Consider the following 22457-nt stretch of genomic DNA (forward strand, 5'->3'; position numbering starts at 1 on the left):
AATTTTGCTCTTAAGCTGCAGGCTTAAAAATGTTGTTTTTGTCAACAAAGCAAGAGAGAAGCCATAGCTCTATGTTTATGAGAGAGACATAGTATAAGCCAGAATATCAGTTTGTCAGTTTTTAGTTAGTGAGCTTACAGTTAGAATTAGGTCATATGCGGGGTACCTGGGTGGCTCAGTCAGTTAAGCATCTGCCTTCGGCTCAGGTCATGATCCCGGGGTCCTGGGATCGAGTCCTGCATGGTGCTCCCTGCTCAGTGGGGAGTCTGCTTCTCCCTCTCCCTCTGCTGCTCCCCCTGCTGTGCTCTCTCGCTCTCTGTCAAATAAATAAATAAAATCTTAAAAAAAAAAAGAAAATTAAGTCATAAGCATGCTTTCCTGGCCCCAGGGTTGGGTCACTTCCTCCAGCCAGAGCATGCACAGTGCACATACGTGGCTAATTGTGGAGCTTCTGAAGTTGCTTCTTTTTAGGCTGACTCTCCTGCTTCTGGTTGATACATCCTTCAGATGTGTCCACATTGTTGATTAAGGTATGGATATTTCTTACTCTGGCCTCGGAGCTGTATCATTTCTGGAAAGTGACTGCTCTGTGAGTTTATGGCTCCAGTCTCCGGGTTTGATGGGATGGAGTGGAGCTCAGGGTCGCTCTCTATCATCTACAACATGCAAGACATTCAGAGATAGTAGCATAAATATTAAACCAGTACATGGTCAAACATTCATGGTAAGCAAATGGAATCTTATTAAAGAGTCAGAAATGATTGCAGGCACAGAATTTTATGTAGGAACTGTTTATTAGTCCTTTAATCTTCCAATTTTAAATATCTGGTGGGGAACATAAACACATAAACAGTAACTGTCAAGCATATGCAGAGAGCACATTAATTGAATCTTTTCTGTGCATATTTGTAACTTAGTTTGTATATATAACGTATGCCTTGAGTGTCTCCCTTGCTTCTTTCAAGAAAGCAACTTTAAAGTCAGCCAGAACACAAGAGAAACATTTCATGAGGGTGAAAGTGACATCAGTTTGAAGTCACTTCGGTTCAAATGAATACAGTTTAGACCTACTTCAGATTTTTATTAAAATTGTTTTTGCTGAATTTTATTATTTTTATGAGTTTCCCTTATGTGGAGGCTTTTTTTTTTTCACTGTCAAAATCATGTTTGTATTACTGTGGATCCTAGGAATTTTAACACTCAAGTTGTGAAAACACAGAGATCTTTTTATGCCCAGCCAGCTCCCAGAAAGTGTTGGCTAAAGCTGGTGCTCAAGAAATATTTGGGAAGAGAATGAATACATATCTGTTTGTTTAATCCTGTAATGGTATAATGTGGTTCATTGGAGGTAAACTGCTCAGTTTTTGTGATAAAATATTTTACCCCAAGGCTGAAGAAAGATTTGATGCCCAGTTCTGTGTCCTGTCCTAAGAAAAATATCAGTGTCAAAGATTTAAGTCTTGTTTTAAAGGGCCAAATGGAGCCAAGATGTGTCTATGCCCTATGTATATATCACATGCACACTCACATACATATGCCAGTATACCTCATATTTCATGAGACAACATCGCACCAGATGCTAGTCTGTGTGGCTTATATTGGGTTGTGAGAACTTTAGATGAGCATTTCTCAGCCTCTGCCCTGTTGACATGTGACATCATACTGGGCTGGATGATTCTTTGTTGGGGTCTGCTGTGTGCATTGTAGGATGTTCGGCAGCATCCCTGGCCTCTAGCCTGCTAGTGGCACTCTACCCTACTCCCCAGTGACAATCAAAAACATCTTGGACATTTCAGATGTCCCACAGGGGCAGAATTGTCCTTGGCTGAGAACCACCGAGATGGAATTGAAAACCTTGGGTGCGGGCCTTGCTCAGCTGCTATGTGACTAATTGACATGGGGCAACTTGTCTGGCTTTTCTTGGCTTTAGTCCCATTTCTGTAAAACAAAGGGGTAGAGCAAGATGACTTCTAAGATTCCTCCAACTTGAGTGTCCTATGCCAATGAAACTATAATGAATGAACCTGAAGAAGGGGTCGAGCATTCATTTCCTTCACTGTCATCCACAGTCCTGACACCCTCCTCTCCTTTCTCCCCCATCACGCTGCATTTCCAGATTTGCCCGACTAGCTGCAACCACATTTATCACTCAAGGGATTCCTGTGTACCTCTTTTCTGGTATAACCCCAACCCCCTTTGTGGTAAGTAACCCTTTCTGTTTATAATTTTCTGTCACGGGATCAGGGATGGGATATGGCTGCATTTTATGGTCTTTAAGCTTTTAGGATTTGGGTATTTATATGACGGAAGAGCCCTTTAGCATTTATCAGGCATTCTCTCACCTCTCTGGGTATGTTCTCCCCACATCCTAATAATATTTCTCTGGTGTTCAACTGGTGATGCATCAGAGTTTATTTTTTTCTCAGTGCTATTTTCCTTTTTAACATTCAAAGGATATTTTAACTAGTTAGCGAAATGTCTTTTGTTTGTTGTCTCTGTTTTCATTTGGTTTGTATTTCTTTTTCTCACTGGCACAATTAGGGAACTTCTTGGGTCTAAATCTGAATTCACCTCAAACCATGCCTCACCCTGAATATTTTTGACAGGTCGACGCACCAGCTTTTTATACAGATGTTTTGTTCTAAGTACTATTCATGACTGGAACATGAAGAATGCTTGGCATATTTTAGTAAGATTTTTTCAGTCAAATTCTTCACATAGCAAAACCTAAAGAAGAAGACAATAGGGACTATGACAGCTGTTGTTTTTAAGCACGGGGCCAGATGCTGAGAATATATGTTTTTAAGAAATTAAGCCAAAAACATGAGTAGAGAGCAGTTCCTTCCATCGGGTGAAGAGAGTGAGTCAATACAGAAGTCGGCTCTGCAGTTTGACGTTTACTGGTTCTGGTACACTAACAGGTAGATGCAGTATCTCCCAGACTGTAAATAACCCAGTAGACATGCAATGTCACGTCCAAATGTAGCTCGGATTTCATTGTTTGATGGAAAAGCTGCAATGTGTTTAAGCATCCTTGGTCTTCTGTACAGTGTCACTGTTGATTGCTATTATTTTTCTATCAGACATGAATTATATGAGTGTTGCATGACCATTTTCCCATGTTGTGGAGTGGTTCTCCCCTTTTCTTTGCTTGGGGGATATAAAATAACTCCTAAAGGGACAAATGACCACAGAGATTCTTGGTGGGAGGCTGAAGGGGGGCAGATGGCTAGAACCTCAGGCTCCCTGTGTGTAGTAACTCTCACATGCGGCCGTAGGGAGGAGAAGCCAGCCCCTCTCCCCATCTGGGGAAGTAAAGTCTTGTAAAGATGAGAGCTGAGTATTTACAAGAAAGGGATTTCTAACCTTGGAGCGGGAGATGAGTGAGGAGGCTGTAGGAGCACTCCATCATTTCTTCAACATTACCCTGCCCCGTTCCCTAAAAGCAAATGGGAAAGAAGAGAAAGCAGTTGGAGGGAAGAAACAGAATCCATAAGCTTCTGTCCCAAGCAGAAGGCTGAAAAGAGTGTGAGATGAAGGATTAGACCTTCTTTTTGTTTGAACAGATTGCTGGTTCTACCAAGTAGAAGACAGAATGAGAAGAAAGTACCTGGGGGGGGGGGGTGCCTCGGTGGCTCAGTTGTTGAGCGTCTGCCTTCGGCTCAGGTCATGATCCCAGGATCCTGGGATCGAGCCGCACAGCAGGCTCCCTGCTCAGCGGGAAGCCTGCTTCTCCCTCTCCCACTCCCCCTGCTTGTGTTCCTTCTCTTGCGGTGTCTCTCTCTGTCAAATAAATAAATAAAATCTTTAAAAAAAAAAGGTGCCTAGGAAAATACTCAGCTGTCTTATTGGGGTGTATGTCCCACACATTTGAGCAGTCACCTAAGGATCATACAGATATACTCGAGTGTGGCACAAAAATATGGAATGATACCTTTTTATGATGTTTCTCTATTTGTGTATTAAAAGAGAACAAGTTAATACAAACAGTATACAATACCCAGACTAAGGATATCTGATTTTTTGCTTAAAACTTGTTGTTTCTTGTCTTTACAGCCCTACACGGTATTGCATTTGAAACTTTGTGCTGGAATCATGATAACTGCCTCCCACAATCCAAAGCAGGATAATGGGTACAAGGTATTCTGCTTTTTCGCTCCATACCTACGTCTTTCTGTATGCATCCTGTACCTTTATGGTGTAGGTATGGAGGCTTTATTTCCATTAACCCTAAGCCGTCTGGATATGTGCCTGCCTTCTCCAGGTCTACTGGGACAACGGAGCTCAGATCACTTCTCCTCATGATAAAGGGATTTCTCAAGCTATTGAAGAAAATCTGGAGCCATGGCCTCAAGCTTGGGATGATTCTTTAATTAATGGCAGTCCACTGCTTCATGACCCGAGTGCTTCCATTAACAAGAGCTACTTTGAAGACCTTAAAAAATACTGTTTTCACAGGTAAATGGATTGTAAACTCATCTCACGTGAGCTAAAATAATGTGATTCAGCCAAAGCCTATCAGTTTTCATTCAATTTTTCTCTCCAGTTGGTACATATACTGTAGCTGCATCTGATTTTAGAGGCCGTAGGTCAGGGGTCAGCAATTTTTCTTGAAAGGACAGATAATACATAGTTTTGGCTTTGTGAGCCACTATATTACAACTGTCCAACTCCACTGCGGTGGGAGGAAGGCAGCTGTGGGAGGTACATAAATGAATGAACACATAGATTCGAAAAAAATTTTATTTACAAAAGCAGGTGGCTGGCATATCGGCCATAGTTTGATGACCTTGGTTATAGAATCACACAAACACACACGTATGTGAGTGTGTGTTTGCATATATGTATATTTAAAAAAGCTTTGCTGAGAGGTGGCAAAAGGAAACACTGATGTTTTTTCTCTATCCAAATATTTTTTGTGCATATGCTAGCATATTCTATGTGTAATATGTTTCAAGACCATAGATAGGAATATAACATGCATGGAGTTTGTTCCGTGCCTTTTCCCCCCAGTTAATTTGTCATGGGCACCTTTTGCGTTAGCCCCTATTAGTCCTGACTCTTTCCTTGTAATGGCTGATGTACCCATTTATGTAACCCAGGGACACAGACTCAGGACGTACATTTAGGTAAGTAGCAGGGACCGTGTATGTAACCGAGGGACACAGACTCAGGACGTACAGTTAGGTAAGTGGCAGGGACTGCGTATGTAACCGAGGGACGCAGACTCAGGACGTGCAGTTAGGTAAGTGGCAGTGACCGCGTATGTAACCCAGGGACGCAGACTCAGGACGTGCAGTTAGGTAAGTGGCAGTGACCGCGTATGAAACCCAGGGACGCAGACTCAGGACGTACAGTTAGGTAAGTGGCAGTGACCGCGTATGTAACCGAGGGACGCAGACTCAGGACGTGCATTTAGGTAAGTGGCAGTGACCGCGTATGTAACCGAGGGACGCAGACTCAGGACGTGCATTTAGGTAAGTGGCAGGGACCGCGTATGAAACCCAGGGACGCAGACTCGGGGCGTACATTTAGGTAAGTGGCAGTGACCGCGTATGTAACCCAGGGACGCAGACTCGGGACGTACAGTTAGGTAAGTGACTGACCGCGTATGTAACCCAGGGACGCAGACTCAGGATGTACAGTTAGGTAAGAAGCAGACAAGCCCAGTAACAGTGTTGTTCTGCTGTACCATGCTGTGGGGTCCACCACTCTTGATTGTCCCTCCAGGAAGAAACCACTGATTTTAAAGAGGCACAATTTCTCGGTTGTCTCTAATATTGTATTTGTGGGACCATGGGGAACGGAGGCTCCCTGGTAGAGTGTGGACCCCAGTTGCCTCTGGAGGGAGTGGCCATCCTTGCTGGGTGTTACCACGTGCCAATGGAGGTCCAGAGTTGCCAGAGGGTCTGATTTTTTCTTCCTGAGAGAATTGAGAAACCTACATTTTCTATGTGAAATCTCCTCATTTTTAAATATCGGGCCCATTTTGTAAACGGTGTACACACCAAACAAAACACATCTGTGCACCTTCCTTCCGTCCCTCTGATTGGATTTCATGGAGGCAAGGGTTTGGACTTGCTCGCTCCTCCATGGAGCACTGGTGGCAACACGATCGCTGCATGAGTACTTGTGTGCGTGCGTAAGTACTAGGCTGCAGTTCTGGTAGCAGCATCGTGCATGCATTGACAGAGTTGGCCATGACTAATAAATTGCTCTCCAAACACGTTATACCGGTTGACGCTCCCACCAACAGAATCACAACCATATCAAACACAATGATGTCATATCTCAAGTGTATCATAACAATGTGTGATCCACACATCTTACCCCTACTGAGGATTATCAAATTTCTTATTTTGCCAGATGAAAGTAATATCTTACTTTATTTGGACTCTTTAAGTATGAATAAACTATTTTTTCATATTTATTTTACCTATATTTTTCTATGTATGTATTCATTTTTTGCATTTGTGAAACCTCTTTGCTCGTATAGAAAACTAGTCTTCATTTAGTTCAAATACTGTTTTCCCTTCTGTTGTTATTACCTTTGGACTTTTGTTGAAACTTTTTGATGAACTCATAAAAATTAGATAATGTCTATCAGTCTTTTAATTTATGAGCTCTGAGTTTTGTGTCGTACTAAGACTTTCTGTACACTAAGATTATTTTTTTAAAAAGTCCCGACTCTTTGTTTTTTTCTAGCACTTGCGTACTTAACATTTTATAATGCTTAAATCTTTTCAGTCATTAGTGATTTTTAATTCTGTGTGAGACATGAAATAGGAAAGCAGATTGGTTTGGGTTTTTTTTTTTTTTTTAAGTTTTGCAGTTACACCAACACATTAAATTGGAGAATCTACCTTTTTTGACTAATTGGAAATATCACTTTATCAAATAATTCCCAACACAGATTGGGTGCTTATATAGATAGCTTCTATAGGCCTTTACTTTTACTGATTAATTTAATCTCATTTTAATCCTCACAGTAATGCTGAGGGCAGGTTCTGGTGTATTACCATTTTATAGATGAGAAAGTTGTGACACAGAGAGGTTGAGTAAATAACCAACAGTCACACAGCTTGTAAGTGGCAGAACTCCAGGATTTAAATTCAGGATCTGTCTTCAAAGCATGTTAACCATGAAGCAATTACTGCTTTTCACATATATTTCCCATTTCAAACTTGATCAACTTCTCTCTATTCTGTTCCTTTAATTGCCTTTTTAATCTAGTCCTAAACCATTCTAATTATGATAGCTTTATACTTCACTTTAATATCTGAGCAATTTTTTTCCAGATTTGCTCTCCCTTAGTCTTGCATATTTATTTTTCCAGATGCACGTTATTTCCTATTTTAAGAGAAGACCTTGTGCATTTATTCACTAACCCAGAAATGGGTTAGGTTAGGACAATAACCTAAGATTCTAGCAGTTAGAACTCTGGAATTTTTCTTTTTTTTAAAGATTTTATTTATTTGAGGGAGAGAGAGTGAGAGAGGCAGAGACCACAAGCAGAGGGGAAGGATAGAGGGAGAAGCAGACGCCACACTGAGCAGGGAGCCCGATGTGGGGCTCGATCCCAAGACTCTGGGATCATGACCTGAGCTAAAGGCAGATGCTTAACCAACTGAGCCTCCTAGGCATCCCTGGAAATTTTCTAAGTCTTATTTTTACCTTTCTATAACTTTTACTTTGGATATTTATTGTTATTCTGTTTTAATTCCCTGACCCCGGGTAATTTGACAAACAGGATTGTTACCTGACAAAGAAAAAAAATTTTATACATCTGTGTTTAAGGTGTTCCATCCCATTTTGTAAAAAGAGACATTTTGAAAATCATTCTGAAGCTAGTAGAGAGTATTAGGAGCCGGGGTGCTGGCGTTGCCATGGGCCAGCACCCTCGGGCAGCTGTGAGTCTCTTCTGGAACCTGAGCCCCAAGTTCTTTCTTGAGTCCCACTCTAGGTGTGAAAGCTGTCTCATGAAACAAACTCTAAAAGTCATCAGATTTACTGAAAATAACTAGAGAGTAAAATTTAAAACTTCAATATGTTGGGGGTAGAGTATATATTTGGGAAAGAGTGGGTAAGTTTTGCTTCTTTTTTTAAATGGAATTAGAAAGACAGTCGGTTGTCTTGTACCTTCTTAATACATTGATCTCTTACTTTCTTAGGAATCTGGTTCCTTGATAAAAGAGCTTATAGTTTTGCAAGCCATACTAGCATCTTTCATCTATATTTTACCCTTTTCCATGGCATGTTTAATCCCAGGAGTGTGAACAGGGAGACGAAGTTGAAGTTTGTGCACACCTCTGTCCATGGCGTGGGTCATGAGTTTGTGCAGTCGGCTTTCAAGGCTTTTGGCTTTGCTCCTCCTGAGGCAGTTCCCGAACAGAAAGATCCCGATCCTGAGTTCCCAACAGTGAAATACCCGAATCCTGAGGAGGGTAAAGGTGTCTTGGTAACCTAATCTTTTTTGTTCTGAAACTTACCTGTTATATCCAAAATTCTTACTGTCAAGTAAAATAACTTTTTATGTGTTTTCATTGTGCTGAACAAAAAAACCCAGCTTCATCATGAGAAATATTTATATGTGTTAGTCATCCATTTCTGACAGGAACCTTCAAAATACATATCTTAGCATCAGGATGTAAGAGCTGAAATCAACATCATATTTTAAATTGAATTGAATTAAATTTAAATTGGAGTTTACTGTGCTTTCTAAATGTGAAAAGGGGACAGTAATAGAATATTCATCACATGATTTTTATTCCTTAATTTTTTTATTCCTTAATTTTTATTCCCTAATTTTTCTAATATGAAGTAATGCCATTTAAATTATAGTTCCTTCAACCTTTTTAAAGGTTAGGGTAGCAACCATATTCAGAGAGTCCATTTATTTTGGTTTGTTTTTGAGGTTGATCACTTGGCAAGGCCTAGAAATACCGGTCCAGCCACATACACGCTATCAGATGTGGGGTGAATCCCATGGGCAGGTGTGGGTCATGTGTTGATGTTCCCATTACCTGACCTCTGGCTTAGGAAGTAATAGGTGACCAGCCAAGACCAGCTCCAGAAATAAAATTCTGCCTTCATTTGGGGAAAGTTATTTTAGTTCTTAAAGAACTGAATGTTTTTAAAGACTGCAATGTGCCTGGTTCTTGATTGAAGTAATCTTATATTTTCCTACTCTTTTTCAGACTTTATCTTTTGCCTTGGCTGACAAAACCAAGGCCAAAATCGTTTTAGCAAATGATCCGGATGCTGATAGACTTGCTGTGGCAGAAAAGCAAGACAGGTACAATTGATTTTGATTACCTGTCTAATAGAAAACATAACAGGGTGACATCTTCAGCAGTAAAATGTTCTTGGGGAGACTGGACCTATTTGGAACTGTTTACCATTTATTATACAAACTGTCACTGAACCTCTAACATACAGCAAAATGCTGTTCTGGGGCCAGCATCATGCCGAGTAAACCAGCCCAGGATGTACTTGGAATTGAAAGTACTATTTATCTTCGTTCATTTCATCATTGATTTTATTATAATTAATGATTCAGTTCCTAATGCCAGCAAGTCCTTTGTTTGGAGTTGGCTTTACAGTGTAGTATTTGCTAAAGGGTTTGGCAAAGGAGCTGGACCTTCAAGGAAATGTTGAATTTAGGTTGAGCAGACCAGAGAGGTACCAACCCCAGTTGGGTACCCAGTGTTTAAGACAAGTTTGACCATAGAGTTTGTCCAGAATTAAAGACATAAGTAGAGAGAAAAGATGAAAGGCAGGCAGGGTCCAAGCAGTTTTGGGTGTCAAGCAGCACATGTGATGTTTGGGGAGTAGTGGGGTGCTGCCAAAGGGTTGGGGGTTTAATTTATTTATTTAAACTTTTTTTAGAATGAGGGAGAGGTCATGATCTGAGCCTAAATCAAGAGTCGAAAGCTTAACCTACTGAGTCACCCAGGCGCCCCTAAGGATTAGGGTTTCAGACTATGATCAAACAGATTCAATTCTAATCACTTTCTAGAAAGTTCAGCCAGGATGATACCTGTTGAAACACGAAATGTACTTCTAGCTACGTGGACTATGGAAAAGAGAATAAGTCCCACATCTGTTTTCTGGTGTCCTGATCATTTTAGTATGAACTTGCTCTTGAGACATGCTAGACTGTTGCCCTCCCAGAATCCTCAATACTGACCAGACCGAAAATTGAGATACACAGACTGTTATCCTGAGGTGGGATCTTGCCAGCATATTTCTATCATCTTTAAAACCAAAGCTTTTGCCAAAGACAAATAAAAGCGTTGTGTATCCTCGCTCTTCAGAGTTGGGAGGTTTGAGCAAACCAGTTGAGACAGAGTAGCTGCTTAGATGTTTGTGAAGTGACAGTCACGTTTCCAACCAGTTCTTTAAACAAGAAAGACAAGAGCACTTGCAGAAACCACTCTGAGCCTGTTTGGCTTAATTGTCCTGTCCCAGTGACTTCTGGCATCTCTCTTAAGATCACAGCAATGCCCTGGTTGTTTTTTCTTTCAGTGGTGAATGGAGAGTGTTTTCAGGCAACGAGTTGGGGGCCCTCTTGGGCTGGTGGCTTTTTACTTCTTGGAAAGAAAAGAACCAAGATCACAGTGCCCTCAAAGACTTATACATGTTGTCGAGCACCGTCTCCTCCAAAATCTTGCGAGCCATTGCCTTAAAGGAGGGCTTTCACTTTGAGGTAATGTGTTTCTGGGACTTCCTCTCAAATTTCTTTGGCTCTGTACAAGTTCTAAGGCATTTCTTTCTCTTCTGGGTTACCCCTTTAGGAAACACTTACTGGCTTTAAGTGGATGGGAAACCGAGCCAAACAGCTAATAGACCAGGGGAAGAATGTCTTATTTGCCTTCGAAGAAGCTATTGGTAAGAAGTGATAATGGTGATTGTAGCATTAGCTAATATATAGAGTACAAATAAATGGAATTTGGATTGCGGTTCAGAAAAGTAACAGAAGACCAGGAGTACACCGGCGCTCAAAGAGTGTTGGACCGTCCTACCCTAAAATTGGCCTCTCAGATTTTCTTTCAGCTAAAAAGAATATCTCACAAATAACCAAGCCATTAATGTAAGAAAGTGAGTCCTTTCCCTGGATGAAAACAGTGATGTTCTGCACTTGGGTGGTTGGAGCTCAGGACCCCACGTATTTTGGGGAGTGATGGTATTCCCTCAACTGCAGCGTTGATCTCCGCGTCTGATATGGTTCACTCCTCTTCCGAAAGTGCTTGGCAGAAGTCTGTCCAGAGGAAAGGAGAGGACTTGGTTGTGGGGCTTTCATCAAAGTGACTGTCACCTGAAAGGACAGCCCCAAGTCCAGCCAGAATGACTGAGAAACATTTGTTTTAAATTGTCAGCATAGGTGAGGAGAAAGGGGAGCTAGGTAGAAAAACTTGAAATTCAGATGTTTGTGTGGGGGATTTTTTAAGCTGTTTGGTTTTGTAAAAGCCATTGTATGTTATATAAGAAGACTCATCTGGGGGTGCCTGGGTGGCTCAGCAGTTAAGTGTCTGACTCTTGGTTTCAGTTCAGGTCATGAGCTCAGGGTCCTGGGATCGAGCCCCGAGTTGGGCTTCCTGCTCAGTGGGGAGTCTGCTTGAGATTCTTTCCCTCTGCCCCTCCCCCCACTCTGTCTCTCTGTCTCTCCCTCTCTCAAATAAATAAATTTTTTTATTTTATTTTTTTTAAAGATTTTATTTATTTATTTGACAGAGACACAGCGAGAGAGGGAACACAGGCTGGGGGAGTGGGAGAGGGAGAAGTGGGCTCTGCAGGGCTCGATCCCAGGACCCGGGGACCATGACCTGAGCCAAAGGCAGACGCTTAACGACTGAGCCACCCAGGCGCCCTAAACAAATCTTTTTTTTAAAAAAAGATTCATCTGTATTTCCCGCAGCACAGATGCTCCCGCATATCATTTAACTAATTAATCAAAGGAAGTGTGTAATAGCTCAGCTTTTTCCTTTTCGTTACAATTGGCAGTCTTATCTTTTTATAGCTTTTTGTTAAAATTTTTTCCTTACATTTGTTTATCAACTATTTATTGCATATCAATCACATAGTGACTCTGAGAGAAACAGATGACACTGACCTTAGCCTAGAGCAGTTTGCGTAGATCCTGTTAGTAACCACACAGAAGAGTATGGGCTAGTGTCAAGGTGAAGGACGGACTCACCTGAACTGTTGGAATTCAGAGAAGACAGAATAAGCATTGATGAGAACATCTGGAAACCATTCTGTGTGAGCGGGAGGGGTCTTGGCCGGACGTAGGGAATGAACGGTTTGTCTAGGAGGGACAGTCTCCTTATAGGTTATTCAACTAGGACATCTTGAAGGCCCGCCTTGCGCTTAGGCATTGAGCTGGATTCTTGAATATAAAGGTGGTAAATGAGAAGCATTCACATATTCATACTGTACAGCCTCTTAGGCGATGGGCAAGTTGCGTGGAGATAATGTGCGTGTGTAGTGTAAAGGAGCCCAGTCCTAAGGGTGTACACATGACACATGTTTCTGCAGGATACATGTGCTGCCCTTTTGTCCTGGACAAGGACGGAGTCAGCGCTGCGGTCATCAGCGCAGAGTTGGCTAGCTTTCTAGCAACCAAGAATCTGTCTTTGTCTCAGCAGCTAAAGGCCATCTATGTTGAGTAAGTTTCTATTAACTCTGTTTAATTGAAGTAATAGTTTTCAATGTTTTATTATGTTTTTATGTGTCAGACACTAGTATTCTTTCTAACGCTCTTTGGTTGTGGATTCTTTCTTCTGAAAACTAAGGAAAGGATCCCTTTTTCTTTTGATGCTTAGCTGTTTGATACTAATTATCATTCATGACTGCGTTAATCCCTAACAAATGAGAACATCAGTTGCAGAAATAGCTATTTGAAGAAGGTGATTTTAAGTGTCTGATGTAGGAAAAGATCAAAGGTGTTCATGAGCCATCTGTTGAGTTTTTAGAGGCATTAGTCAAGACCGCCTTTATAGTGAGAACCAGCCATGGGCAGTATGTACGGGAATGGGTGGGGTGTGGCTGCCGTGCAATGGAACTTTTACCCCCAGATACAGGCCGAAGGCCGGGCAGCAGTTTGGCAATCCCTGGGGTCAATCGTTGTACCTCTTTTTTATGCTAAATTATTCGTTTGTAGCTAGTCATCGTTACTTTTGTTTCATTTAGTTTAAAACTGGTTGATACATGTTCTGTGTATGTTCTGTGTCCATCCCATGGGATTATTTGTTCCTTATTTTGCATATTTGTATTTTTTCTACTGAGATGTAATTGACATTAGTTTTAGGTATTCAACGCAATGATTCGATATTTGTATATATTACAAATCGATCATCGCAGTAAGTCAAGTTAACATCCATACCACACATGATTACAAATATTTCTTCTTGTGATGAGAACTTTTAAGATCTATGCACTTAGCGACTTGCAAATATATAGTACAATATTAATTACAAAATCCCCATGCTGTATATTACTTATTTAATTATTTATATTTGTTTTGATAGATATGGTTACCATATTACCAAAGCTTCATATTTTATCTGCCATGATCAAGGCACCATTAAGAAATTATTTGAAAACCTTAGAAACTATGATGGGAAGAATAATTATCCAAAAACTTGTGGCAGATTTGAAATTTCTGGCATTAGGGATCTTACAACTGGCTATGATGATAGCCAACCTGATAAAAAAGCTGTAAGTAATACTATCTTTTATCAACTAAACTCTTCTGTATTTACCTTCTATTGTACTTTGAATAGCTTAACTTATTTAATCATGGAATTAATTGAAGCTGATTTTAGGCATTCCGGCATTACTATAAATATGCTATCGAAATAAACAGAAAGTTAAAAATCATGGGCTAGAACTACAAGGATCGTCACTAGTCATCTAAACCAATGTCACCATGTAACACACAGGAAATCAACGCTCAGAAGTGTAGGACCTGCCTGTGGTTGCGCAGCTAGTTGGTGATGGTTGTGGTCACCTCTGGGTCTTCTGCCTCCAGATCCGGGTTTTCTTCTGTCTGGGCACCTGCTCAATACATCAAGTATGGCAGCCTGCCATGGGGTTTCTGAATGAGTAGATCTGGGGTGGGGGCCAAAATCTGCATTTGTATCAAGATCCCTGCTGATGCTGATGTTACTGGTACACACTTTGAGAAACACTGTTTGCTTCCTAGTTCGTTTTACTCTATTCCCTGAATGTCCAGGCACTGTTAGCTGTAAAGCGTGAGTTTGCATTCTTCACATCACGTGGATCCTCCACTGGAGTCAAAAGAAGGCTCAAATAGGGCAGAAGAGTATTGCTAACTAATGGCAGGGCGTTGGGGAAGAAGAGTGAGACTATTCTTATGAGATATTAGACATCCTTGATATTTCCTTTTTATTTTTTTTGTAAAATTTTGTCTGCACACAATATATTTTTAAAGAGAAATATTTTTGAAAGCGTCACAATGGAATATGGCAGCCCAACCCCCACCATCTCTTTGCCATGTCAAGACAACCCCCTTCCCTCTGAGTCGTCTCGCCTGGCATTTTACCCACCAAATTGCAAATAACCTGCTCATGTGGTGTTGCTTGGGCTTCTCAGTGTTGGCCTTTGTTACTTTTTTATTATGAAGATAAGGGTTGAAATCTGACATTTCTTCTGTTCACTATTCCCCCTTCTCCCCCTGTCTTCACAAACACCTCTGCCACAATGCTTGGTGAATTTAGATCCTGTGTTTGCATTATTAGGACTAGTAACTATTGTTTCCCGCTTAGCTAAGTAGTGTACTTTGATTAGTTTCCCCCAAATTGTATAATTATCTTTTCTATAATTAATGGTGGTTCTGTTCTTTCATTTTCTTGGATTTTTATGTAACGATCTCCAGTCTTCCCACCTTCCTTCGGATGCCTCTCAGTAGGGTTTTCCACATGGTCCAGTGCAATTTTATCTGTTCTCTTTTGTTTCCACTGGCCTCCCTTCTGGTCCCCCATCTAGGCAGGGCCAGCTCCTCTCTGTGTTGGGTGCACACATGTCATCCTGGGAACGCCCTTCACCACTTATGGGGTGCATCCCTGGCTCCTGGACCCCATGACTTCCTCTTACTATATTTACTTTCCTAAATCACCTTCTCTAGTAGCTTCCTTAAAAAAAGTGAATAGGAGGTCGATTTTTGGAGGCATTTAAGTCTGAAAATATCTCACTCTACACTCACGCTTGATTGACTTGCACTTTTGAAAGCAATGCTCCATTATTGCTTAGTTTCCAGGACTGCTGTTGAGGGTCTGATATTTCATTCTGTCAGGAACTAGCTGAGGCCTACTGTGTGCCACTTAAAGGGATGTTGATGCCACTTATTCAGTCCTTTCCATGCAGCTTGTTTTTTTCTCTATGGGAAGATTTCAGGAATTTTTTGCTAAACTTTTCTTCTAAAATTTTAGTGATGTGCTTTGATATGGGTCTTTTTCAGGTTCTCCCAACTAGCAAAAGCAGCCAAATGATCACCTTTACCTTTGCTAACGGGGGCGTGGCCACCATGCGGACCAGTGGGACCGAGCCCAAAATCAAGTACTATTCAGAACTGTGTGCCCCCCCTGGAAATAGGTATGATACAGATGGCAGCACCTGTGATGATTATTCCCTAAAATTCCTAATCGGTTCTGTGCAAATGCCAAGTATAACATTTTGTCTTTCCAGTATGTACTTTAATTAGGAATGTTATTTCAGAACCTGCAGCAATTTTGTGACATTAACAGCTGTTTGAAGCATCCAGGGACAGGAGAGCTGATTTCTACGTACTTCTTTCTGTCCCACCTCTCTTTGTAGGGAAAAATTTCATTCTGAATTTCAGTAATAGTAACACAGTTTCCTTTTTCTAGTACCTTTATTTGAGACTAGCACCAATGAGTTCTCCTTTCTAGAGTCACCTGTCTCTGATACAATAAATTAAAATCCATTGCACATGCACCGAACAGATATCTTCGAGCACCTATTGTGCATAGGTCTGTGCTGGGTTCTGGAGAGGAGAAAGTGCCGTAGCAGTGAAGGTCCTTGCCACCAAAGAGCTGATGGTTTGGTAGCTTCAGGGTCGTGTTGTTGTGACCTTGGTAAAGGGTTTGAGTTCACTTTGCAGTACTATAACATCTTAAACTTTATTTTTTTTATATATTTTAAAGATTTTATTTATTCATTTGAGAGAGAGACAGAGCACAAGCAGGGGGAGAGGCAGAGGGAGGGAGAGGGAGATGCAGACTCCCCGCTGAGCTGGGAGCCCAACATGGGGCTCCATCACAGGACCCTGAGATCATGACCCGAGCCAAAGGCAGACACTTAACTGACTGAGCCACCCAGGTATCCTGTCAGTTGACTATGTTTCGGTAGGGTTTCTGGTCAACAGAAGGATATTAATAGCTAACTTTTTGGGAGTCAAGAGTTACACATAGATTTTTGACTGCATGAGGGGTTGCTAACTCCCGAACCCCCATGCTGTCGAAAGGACAAATGTATTACCATTTCATAAAATTTACAGTTGAAAAAGTAGATTTTGATACCCAAATTGTTGAAACATACTTAAATTTTCCAATAACAGTGAAATGTAAGTTCTTAATTTTGAATTTCAATTAATTAAGCTTAAATGACATTAACAGCTCAGTTCCTGGGCCCAGTCGCACTAACCACATTTCCAGCATTCAATACTGTAGTGGGCAAGATGGGTCTAAGCAGTTGTTAGGACATTTACACATCAAAGCTTTGCGTTGAAGAGTAGTTTTGGTCTTGGGAATCAAATTTGCATTATGTGGAAATAAAAGAGGAAATTTTCTGAGCATCTTCAATTGGCCAGCCAGTAGCATATTAAATGTAGCAAATTAGAGAGGCTGGGACAGAATTGTGAGGGTTAGACATTCCTTGGGCAGGAAGAAAGGACTGCTGATAGCAAGGGAAAAAATACTAAAAACAAAACTAGGAAACATGGACACAGGAACTCAGAATGTTCACTGCTTTATCGTAAGGGAGATAGAGTACCACATCCACATGGGCCCTGATACTTCTTCTGAATAAGAGCTCCAGTCCAACGTAAAAGTCATGTTTATGGCTTTTAAATATCACAACAGTCAAATATATCTAAGAAGCCATAGACTGTGTCCTATATTTTGCTACAGAGTCCCATTCAAAATCTTTTTGTGCTGCAAGGGCAAAAACTCAGCTGGTAAGCAACTTGAACAAACACATAAAACAGCTAATTTTCTAAGCATTCTGGATTACCAAGATTTTATTGTAATATTTGCAAGTATCAGTGTTTCTATGTGTGTTACATATTAAGCTATTTGCTACTCTTGAGAATGGGGTTTTCCATAGACGTTTCTTTGTAAGTCATTCTCACTTAATGTTTTCATATATCCCTCTTTCTTTGGAAAACAAAGGAGCGGGGCGCCTGCGTGGCTCAGTCATTAAGCATCTGCCTTCGGCTCAGGTCATGATCCCAGGGTCCTGGGATCAAGCCCCGCATTGGGCTCCCTGCTCGGCTGGAAGCCTGCTTCTCCCTCTCCCACTCTCCCGCTTGTGTTCCTGCTCTGGCTAACTCTCTCTCTCTGTCAAATAAATAAATAAAATCTTTAAAAAAAAAAAAAGAAAACAAAGGAACAATAGTCCAACTTAAAGATCCATTTTCTCTCTATATTTGTCCCTTCCTTGTCATTACTCTGTGAAAATATAATAATTCAGAAACTTTATAATAACAATACTATTTAATGTTTGAGGATCTGGTATTTTATAGTAGTCACATGGATTATTGGGTGGCTTTAACTTCAAATATTAGTTTACAAATTCCTGAAAATATTTTGAAAAATTGTCCTTTTATTATATTCATCAAAATGCTGCTCCAATTTATTAATTGGGACATTGGGCACTAGGCCAGTCCACAGATATGCTGTCAGGTCACCAGCATACCTAACATAAAACAGCAATAAAGCCACGGCTAAGTTTCCTTATTTTCTGATCACTTTAATATTTTGTATATTTTATATCATCAATTTCATTTTTTCATAGAATTCCATGACCCACTTATCCTTTAGAACACAAAATCCTTTTCAAATTTAAGTCCTGCTTTTATTTTTTTTTAAAGATTTTATTTATTTATTTGAGAGAGAGAGAGAGAGAGCACATGAGAGGGGGGAGGGTCAGAGGGAGAAGCAGACTCCCTGCTGAGCAGGGAGCCCGATGCGGGACTCGATCCAGGGACTCCAGGATCATGACCTGAGCCAAAGGCAGCCGCTTAACCAACTGAGCCACCCAGGCGCCCTAAGTCCTGCTTTTAAAAAGATGGGAATCAAATCAGTAGATGTCTTTTGTCCAACTTTGTATTTTAGAAAATTTCAGTGAATACCCACATACCTTTCACTTAGACCAAGGGTTGGCGAACTTTTTTTTTTTTAAAGATTTTATTTATTTATTTGACAGAACTTTTTGTGTAAAGAGCCAGATAGTAAACATTTTAGAATTTGCAAGCCATATGGTCACACTACTATCACACTGTTGCTCAAAAGCAGAAAGAAGTCTTATACATAAAGGAATAGGTGTGACTATATTCCAGTAAATCTTTATTTACAAAAATGGGCTGTCAGCAAGCTGCCAGCCATAGTTAGCCCACTTTAACCTAGACTCAGCAATTGCTAACATTTGCAATATTTGCTCACCATGTATTGTATATGCAGGTTTGATTTTGTTTGTTTTTTTCCCTGAGCCACCTGAAAATAAGTTGCAAACCTCAATACACAATTCCCAAGAACAAGGACACTCTGTTACTATCTCAGGGTTTAGATACCAATTATTATCAAGCAAGGTTCTAACAAACAAAACCAGTAGGAGATATATATGTTTATATGTTTATATTTGTATATTCACTTTAGGCATATTGTTAAAAAAAAACAAACAGTAAGTATTAGGTATGTGCCTTCCTGAGAAGTATTGTCTTCAAAACACATTTATGGAAAAGGAAATAACGACCCATGTGATTCATATGTATTTATGAAGCATACTTTATATGTCACCAGTGGGGGTAAACATAATTTTAATGATAGCTACATTTATTGAGGTTTTGGGGCCAGGTTCTGTGCTAATTGCTTTATATAATTTATCTCAATCTACACAGCAACTCTCTTGAGAAAATAAAGTCTTTATCCCAATTTTACAAATGAGAAATCTGGGCCTTGGAGAGGCGAAGCCACTTACCCGAGGGCATAGGGCTGGTAGAAGAGCCAGAATTAATGCCTGCAATAAAATGGATTGTTTTAGTTGTACTGGGGAGCGATTACAATGTAAAAATGATCTTAACTCATTACAAGAATTTCGTTTTTCATTAAAATAAAGTTACATATATTGAAGACAGTCAATATGAAGTCATGCAAGTTGGAACTGAAGGATTTAGGTTTTTAAATTCAGCTTTTTGGTTTCAAGTACTTAAGAGTAAACACCCAGCGCTAGTAACCTGACGCTAACATGAACTGCTAGAAGCCTGTCTAAACACAAATTCGTTTTATCTTTTCCTACCTTCCAGTTGTTTGCATTTAAATGAATGTTTTTCATATGCTTGCAAATTTGATTTCCTTAGAGGAAACTAGCTCCCTAGATTGTTGTGTATACTTAAGTCATGACCCTTTTGTTCTGGAGTTAGAATAAAAAAGATAAAAAAATGGGGGTGGGGGGACTCAGTTCCTGGTGTGTGATTAGCAGGCCCACTAGGAGGCTCCCATTCTCTGTACCTTCTAGGAAGGCCTTGCAGACCTGCTGCTGTTTAGCTTCCAGTAGTTTGGGATCGGGAACATTCCTGTCCTGGGAGATCAAGAACTTAACAGAGATGTCATTTGTAGAAGTTTAGCAGGATCGAATGACAACTGAAGTCATCAAAGTTTTCTTTGCTCTTTTAGGTACAAACATTGCAGATCTTTTAGGGGATGCTAGAGCAAAAAACTTTCTTAAAAATTCTTATCTGTTGGGCGCCTGGGTGGCTCAGTTGGTTAAGCGACTGCCTTCGGCTCAGGTCATGATCCTGGAGTCCCGGGATCCAGTCCCACATCGGGCTCCCTGCTCGGCAGGGAGTCTGCTTCTCCCTCTGACCCTCTTCCCTCTCGTGCTATCTCTCATTCTCTCTCAAATAAATAAATAAAATCCTTAAAAAAAAATTCTTATTTGTTTAGCTCGGCATCAGGGAAATCCAAATCAAAACCTCAATGAGATACCCCCTCACACCAGTCAGAATGGCTAAAATTAACAAGTCAGGAAACGACAGATGTTGGCGGGGATGTGGAGAAAGGGGAACCCTCCTACACTGTTGGTGGGAATGTAAGCTGGTGCAACCACTCTGGAAAACAGTATGGAGGTTCCTCAAAAAGTTGAAAATAGAGCTACCATATGATCCAGCAATTGCACTACTGGGTATTTACCCCAAAGATACAAATGTAGGGATCCAAAGGGGCACGTGCACCCCAATGTTTATAGCAGCAATGTCCACAATAGCCAAACTGTGGAAAGAGCCAAGATGTCCATCGACAGATGAATGGATAAAGAAGATGTGGTGTATATATACAATGGAATATTATGCAGCCATCAAAAGGAATGAGATCTTGCCATTTTCAACGGCGTGGATGGAACTGGAGGGTGTTATGCTGAGCGAAATAAGTCAATCAGAGAAAGACACGTATCATATGACCTCACTGATATGAGGAATTCTTAATCTCAGGAAACAAACTGAGGGTTGCTGGAGTGGTGGGGGTGGGACGGATGGGGTGGCTGGGTGATAGACATTGGGGAGGGTATGTGCTATGGTGAGGGCTGTGAATTGTGTAAGACTGTTGAATCACAGATCTGTACCTCTGAAACAAATAATACATTATATTTAAAAAAAAAGAAGAAGATAGCAGGAGGGGAAGAATGAAGGGGGGGAGTCGGAGGGGGAGACAAACCATGAGAGACTATGGACTCTGAGAAACAAACTGAGGGTTCTAGAGGGGAGGGGGGTGGAGGGATGGGTTAGCCTGGTGATGGGTATTAAAGAGGGCACGTTCTGCATGGAGCACTGGGTGTTATACACAAACAATGAATCATGGAACACTACATCAAAAACTAATGATGTAATGTATGGTGATTAACATAACATAATAATAAAAAAATTCTTATTTGTTTATAGTAGAGACCCTAGTAAAACCTTGGGCGAAAGAATGGATATTGTCTCATGGGGTTTTTTTTGTCCACGTCAACAGATGTGTTCCCATGCTTCAGTCACTGAGGTTCTGTTTTGTCTGATTTAACCCTCCTCTTAAGGGTACATTTCAATGTTATTTGACCAATGTGGGGAGAACTTCAAATATGCTTTGGAATAATCCACTGATCTGGAATTTTCCCCCTTATTTTTCAGTGATCCCGAGCAGCTGAAGAAGGAACTAAATGAACTAGTCAGTGCTATTGAAGAACATTTTTTCCAGCCACAAAAGTACAACCTGCAACCAAAGGCAGAGTAAAATATTCCAGCCTTGGGCATAATTACAATTAAGCAGTGTTTTTGAGGACCAAATGACTTAAACAATCGCTACAAGTATTTATATATTTTTTAATAGACCTACATTTCTTATGGTTCTATTTTTGACCTTTAAGATGAATAAAGAAAAGATGGCCAAAGCTAACAAACCAACATTCCTATTAAATGGTGGAGCCTGGGCATTATCTGAATTCAAAAATGAAAATTTTAAAAATAGCTAACTTTCTTTACAATAACATATTGTAATTAATATGCTTTAATTAGAATAAATAACAAATGTGTCTCCTCTATGATTCTTTTTATGCATAATTGAAATCGCCAGAAAGCCTATACAGTTCCTAAATTCTGGGCTGTCATGTTATATAGGATAGCCACTTTTTAGGTATATGTATGTTTACATTCTATCAGTTGTTTTAAGGTAAAATATATAAACAAATCAAATGCCGTGTTCATGTTTAGGGAACCTAAAGTGGAGGAATTTACAAGAATCTATAAAGTGGCCCAAAAGATACTTTAAAAAGATACATTTTTTGACCTAAAACTTTTTAGTTCTAATAATACATCATTATATATTGTATATATGCTAGGAAAAAACAGCCTAACCATCTTTGTTCAGTGCATTAACATTTATCTTTTTAAAGCTTGAATTAAAAAATTGACTATTTGAAACTGCAAAGTACTTTATTGTACAGTTGCTTGCTTTGGTAACAAGTTCATGTAATTTTTGGAACAGAGGCAGCAAGGACTATAAACATTAACTATATACCTGATTTGGGTTTTTTGCCTTGTTCATATGTGATTATAATCTAAAACCATTAGGTTGGGATGCCTGGGTCGCTCAGTTGTTTGGGCGTCTGCCTTCGGCTCAGGTCGTGATCCCAGAATCCTGGGATCAAGTCCTGCATTGGGCTCCTTG

General features: G+C 40.4%; 1 protein-coding gene across 1 annotated transcript in view; it reads left to right on the forward strand.

The window, feature by feature from the left end:
• PGM2 (phosphoglucomutase 2) overlaps nt 1–21831 on the forward strand; it is a 33716-nt gene extending 11885 nt beyond the window's left edge. Inside the window, exons 4-14 of the mRNA XM_027599792.2 lie at nt 2117–2201; nt 4057–4140; nt 4265–4458; nt 8269–8458; nt 9198–9295; nt 10528–10708; nt 10797–10890; nt 12538–12667; nt 13530–13719; nt 15482–15615; nt 21422–21831. Coding sequence (XP_027455593.2) covers nt 2117–2201; nt 4057–4140; nt 4265–4458; nt 8269–8458; nt 9198–9295; nt 10528–10708; nt 10797–10890; nt 12538–12667; nt 13530–13719; nt 15482–15615; nt 21422–21524 — 1483 coding nt within the window. The 3' untranslated portion in view covers nt 21525–21831. The remainder of the gene's footprint in view (nt 1–2116; nt 2202–4056; nt 4141–4264; nt 4459–8268; nt 8459–9197; nt 9296–10527; nt 10709–10796; nt 10891–12537; nt 12668–13529; nt 13720–15481; nt 15616–21421) is intronic.
• Nucleotides 21832–22457: the final 626 nt, after the last annotated feature.

The sequence above is a fragment of the Zalophus californianus genome, chromosome 2 (assembly GCF_009762305.2).
Source record: "Zalophus californianus isolate mZalCal1 chromosome 2, mZalCal1.pri.v2, whole genome shotgun sequence".
Classification (NCBI taxonomy): domain Eukaryota; kingdom Metazoa; phylum Chordata; class Mammalia; order Carnivora; family Otariidae; genus Zalophus; species Zalophus californianus.